This window comes from Prunus dulcis, chromosome 4, assembly GCF_902201215.1.
Source record: "Prunus dulcis chromosome 4, ALMONDv2, whole genome shotgun sequence".
In the NCBI taxonomy this organism is placed as follows: domain Eukaryota; kingdom Viridiplantae; phylum Streptophyta; class Magnoliopsida; order Rosales; family Rosaceae; genus Prunus; species Prunus dulcis.
This window is the reverse complement of record NC_047653.1, coordinates 1710589-1715944: the sequence shown is the minus strand read 5'-3', so window position 1 is coordinate 1715944 and position 5356 is coordinate 1710589. Positions and strand designations below refer to the sequence as shown.

Sequence of the window (5356 nt, the reverse complement as noted above, 5' to 3'; positions counted from 1 at the left end):
CAGACAGAAGACTGAGAGGAGTGAAGGTGAAGAATTTATCAGCACAGAATGCGAAGCTTCTCTTTTCCATCATTATTATTACTCTCTTCAAACTGCTGCTCCAATGTCCTCTCCTTGACCGCCTCTGTTTCTACTCAGACTTCACAAACGACTTCACTTGAAACACAAAACCAAGCAGAGAAAATGGATGAGTTTGGTCTTCAAGAGCCACACTCTTTAGCAAGCTTCCAAGAACACAACCTTGATACAATCCCAGATCTCTTTGCCTCAGAATCTGACCACATGCCCTCACACAATTCCTTAAGCTGCTCAAAGGACTCAGATTTCTACTATGCATTTCGCCTCGAAGCCATTTCTCTGTTTTTACAGGTAAAAGATGAAATAGAAGAAGAAAATAATACTTGTGAGCTCTGTTTCTTCGGTTAATTTCTCTGTTCTTGCATGTTGGTCTAAACTTGTCATAATTTATCAGGCACAATATTCTTGCAACCTTGACCCTTTCATACCATACCTTGCTATTAACTACCTGGATCGGTTCTTATCCAAGCGAGATATTCCGGTAATTAAAGAGCTTGATTTTCTTTAATTTGGTGAAATTCCCAGATAATGTTACATTAAATTCTATGCTTAAATCCATCATTCACATTGCAGGAAGGAAAGCCTTGGGTCTCAAGACTCCTTGAAGTCTCCTGTCTATCTCTAGCTGCAAAGGTGAAGAACACACCCTTCTCCGCCACTGATTTTCAGGTAATTACAACCCTTCAATTTTAGCGAAACGGAACTCAGAACATCTATGAAGCAGGCAGAGGAACTAATTATCTTTTGTTTAATGTATATGCGAAACAGAGAGGGGAAGGCTTCATCTTTGATGCGCAGACAATTCATAAAATGGAGCTTCTCATTCTTGACACTCTAGATTGGCGGATGAGATCGATAACACCCTTTTCTTTTCTGTCTTTCTTTCTCTCTTTTCTGGACTTAAATGACCAAACACTTACAAAAGCTCTCAAAAGTCGAGCTTCGGATGTCATCTTCAATGCCCATAATGGTAGAAGTACTTGTTAGTTGTTCAAATGCTTCAATTATAAATAAATAAATTTTTATTTGAAGTAGTTATACTAAATTCGATAGAGATGAAATTTGTTTTTTTTTTTTTTTTTTTTTTCCCTTTGGACTACGCGGGAATCTGTCGATATGGAACTCATAATTCTGTCATTTTGTTTGGACTTTGATTACAGAAATCAAGATTGTTGAGTTCAAACCATCGATAATTGCAGCATCAGCGGCCCTATCTGCATGTCAAGAGCTGCTGCCACTGCAGTTTCCATCTTTTAAAGCTTCAATATCATCTTTCCAAGATGTAAATAAAGTAAGAACAATCTTTATAGCGCATAAATTGGCCAGCAAACTTAAAACATCATATAATTAGAAGTTTTCTTTTTCTATGTTGCTCTTACATTACAGGAGAGTTTGTTCAAATGCTTGACTTTGGTGCAAGAAATGATTGTGAATGAAGGGTACGAGTCCATGTTAGAAACTTTGTCATGCACAACAAGAACCGCAATGAGTGTGGTGGACCGTCAGCTCACCAAATCAGATCAAAGCCAGAACACATATACTTCTTCTACTATTATAGCAGAGAAGAGAGACAGCAAGCGGCGCAGATTGAATGGTACTTTGTGCAGTGAAAATAGGTTCCGGCTCTCCCATCATTTTCAAAAATGTTGATTTGTTCTAGTGTTTTATTGTCTATGCCTCACAATAGTTGATTGTTCTCCTCCTCACTACCAGATAAGCAATGTCCCATTTTTCTGCCCAAAAAACAAAGAATAAATATTGAAGAGAGAGAATTTATTTTGGTTTATGGGGTTTTGAAGTTGGGCAAGGGAAGGACAGAATGGGGTTTTGAATGGTGTGTGAGTTGCTCTTGCCCTGTTTGGATTCTTGGGTCGAGTTGGGACTTGGGATGTGGGATGATGGGTCTCTTGTTTGGTGGCATCAAAATGTTTCAATAAGATAATGACTTGCTTCAACTGGTAAGAAAAGCATTTTCTTTTTTCATTTTCTCTTAAAACAAGAAAAAGAAAAAATGCGTAAGCAAGTTTATAACTCATGTGATTGAGAGTAATTATTCTTACAGCTGAGATCATGTGTTCGATTTCCTTCTCCCTATATCGCTTGTATAAAATTAAAAAAAAAAAAAAAGCATTGCCTGGTCAACCTAAAGCATGAACTTAGTAATTAAAGTTGGCGGGAAAAGGCATTTCATGGTGGGATGAAATGAGTAAAATAAAAGGAACGTTGAAGACGCGTAATTTTCATCCACTAAGATGAATGGAGTATCTATGTCCAAGGAAAATAGGGATTGGCCCATTTATGTGCTTGAAAAGCGACATAGGAAGTAGTACTAAAGCTTAAAAGTAGTACAGAATGCATGTGAATGCCACACAACGAAACACACACAATCATGATTCATATCACCCGCTGGTACTCCTCAGTCCTCAATGTTATTAACTTCCCCATGAATGTGGTTGGGAATTGAAGATACAATTGAATGAACGCAGAATAGCTTCTGCAGATTTGTTGGATTGGTCTTTAAGACATCCATCTCAGGACCCCAGTGGATTTTTCTTGTTGCAAAATTACAAATAATGCTGAAATTCTTTCTTCTTTTTTTGTTGCTTCAAAATTAATTGCTACCAAGCAATGATCAAGGACGGCCGAAGATTCAAAAAAAGAAAACGGTTGAATCTTGTGGGCATTCTTACAAAAAAGAAAAGTTAAAAGACATTGTGGGATGAGCTATAACTCAGTCAATGCTGCTGACAAAGTGATAACAAAGAAACATATCATGGTGAAGAGTGAGAACTTTGAATGCTCAACTCAAGAGCCCTTCTTCTTAAGGACAGAAGCATATAATCTGGTTATGGAGTTTTATTAGCTAGCAGCAGCAAAAATTGAAGTATAAATTTTTCTAGTAATGATTGAGACTCAGTCTGCCTTTTTCCACACACCATTCTCATCACATGGGATGAAACTGAGTTTAGGACACTTGTCTATCTCCAAGTAGGTCAGGCTTGGAAACAATTCTTGCAGTTTCCGCCAATCCATCTGCAACTTTTCCAAGAACTTCAAGCGCACCATTTTGACAGCCCAATTGTCTTCTTTCCCGTGACACAGATTTGAGAGGCTTCCACCCCTGATATAGAGCTTCTTTAGGTTATTCAATTCCCATCGCATCAGCCAATCAGGAATATTAGAACCAGGGAAGTAATGGAGGTTAAGTTTCACCAAGGGAAGTTTCACCAAAGGAACAGGAACTGGAGCCATCATCAATGGATTTTTGGGAGTGTCATAAAGTCTTGACCATGATATTGATAAAGATCGGAGCTTGAACTTTGCTCGAGTGTCATATAGTCTTGACCATGATATAGATAAAGATTGGAGCTTTTTGAACTCTGCCAAAGAAAAGAGCTCTCTTTTTGCAGCATCAGACGTTTTATCCACATGGATACTCAATTTCCTCAAATTTTCCAAGCCTGACAAATCAGCCAGCTTACAGTAGTTGCCTCCAGGCCTTGGCTCACCAATCACAAACCCTTTAAGCACTCGGAGTTGTGAGAGCAAAGCAAGTCCCTTAGGCATGTGGCTGATCAAGTAACACTCATACATATCCAAGTGTGTCAGGTTCTTGAGTGAGCCTATCCCTTGAGGGAGCTGCTCCAAATCAACACAACCATTGAGGTTCAGGATCCTCAGATTGCTGAGTTTGCAAATTGAAGCAGGAAGCTCCGTAATTCTAGAGACTCCTCGAAGGCTTAAGTACCGAAGGTGTCTCATATTCTTCAACCCCTTTAAGAACTCACTGTCCTCTACTTGAATAAGATGCTTGGCTGAGCTCTCCCATCTCCCAAGCTGCAAAACTGCTACGTATTTCATCTTGGAGAACCATTCAGGTCTAAAGTCAAGATTAAGCTCATTCACATTGATTATACTTTGGACCTTCTCCTGTTCTAATCGGTATGGCAATTCGTGTACAGAAGACCCCTCTTCAGTTTTTACAAGGCATGCCCTCCTAGAGCAAGTAAAATCTTCGGTGGGATTTCCATTGCTATCAAAACTGAAGAATCCAGCTCTCTTTGCAAGCTTGATCGTAGCATAACGAACAGAAGGTTCCATGCTGCAGCTATCAGCACTTGGTCTGCGCTTTTTGTACACCGGCTTGATGAGGCCTTTTTCTATGAAGTCGTTGAAGAATTGATTTGCAGTATCCTCAGCAGTCTTGCCTGATGTACCTAAAGTGTCTATAAACCCCTCACCAACCCACCAATGGACTAAAACCTTCTTCTTTATGACAGCATTTTCAGGGAACACTGAGAAACAGAGGAAACAGAGCTTCAATGTGACATCTAGACCATTGTACGCCGCCTCTATTTCTTTGAATGTTGAACTCTCCGCCTCTATTGCTTTGAATGTTGAACTCTCCGCCTCTATTTCTTGCAATTTGGTTGGTAAATAAACTGAGCGACCATGAAGGTTCAATTCCCAACGGATCATGGAATGTTTTGCACGTTGTAGGCTCTGGGATTTCAAATTGCCTGAAGAGAGTGGCGGAGAAGAATGCAGAGACTTCTTTAACATGGAGACAAGGTGGTGAGTTTTAACTAGCTTGTCCCGAATATAACTGGTTTCTTCTCTACGATCTCGTGACCCTGTTCTTTGTTTAAAGGCATCATCCAAGGCCCGGAAAACTAAACCTTTCATAGAAACGTTGACTTGATCTTCCTCCCACTGCTTAAATTTCACACAGGCCTTTTTGATGTAGATGAGATCATTCTGAATTTCCTCAAACATCATTTGCAGGTAGGAGTCCTCCTCAACGATGGTATCATCGCCATTGTTGGCGGTGCTGCTGCTGCTGCTGCTGCCACTGCTGCCACTGCTGCTGCTGCCTTCAACAAGCTGTTTCAACTCGGACATTTGGTGGAGAAAATCTGGCATGATAACCTCATTGAAAATTTGGAATGATGTGACCTGCCTAGATTTCAAGTATGAAAGAAGATCTAGAGACACATAAGGTGACTCAAAAGATGTGGTGACAAGGGCTCGTGTGGACATAGTTGTGAAGAGAAGGAATTGCAACGTTCGTAAAGAAGGAATGTCCCAAATAATGAAGAGAAAAAAGGACTCTACAAGTTATTGATCATCTAAAAAGGATGAGTTGTAAAGTAGTCCTGTGCCCCTCTGTTGAATGATACACAGCAGCCCCACTAGGGACCATTTTTTCAATGGTTTGACTAGTAAACTTTGGCATGCTGCTGCATGGACTTGTCAAAGACTATGGAGTCAAGGTCTC

At 40.0% G+C, this 5356-nt stretch overlaps 2 protein-coding genes across 2 annotated transcripts; one reads left to right on the top strand and one right to left on the bottom strand.

Moving 5' to 3' along the window:
- LOC117625976 (putative cyclin-D6-1) lies at positions 1-2048 on the top strand. Its single transcript, XM_034357584.1, has 6 exons — positions 1-369; positions 473-559; positions 652-747; positions 847-1048; positions 1239-1369; positions 1465-2048. The coding sequence occupies exons 1-6, from the start codon at positions 49-51 to the stop codon at positions 1726-1728; spliced, it is 1101 nt and encodes a 366-aa protein (XP_034213475.1). The 5' UTR covers positions 1-48; the 3' UTR covers positions 1729-2048.
- Positions 2049-2991: 943 nt separating this feature from the next.
- On the bottom strand, positions 2992-5118 carry LOC117624174 (disease resistance RPP13-like protein 4). The gene has a single exon (XM_034355315.1). The coding sequence runs from the start codon at positions 5116-5118 to the stop codon at positions 2992-2994; it is 2127 nt and encodes a 708-aa protein (XP_034211206.1).
- Positions 5119-5356: the final 238 nt, after the last annotated feature.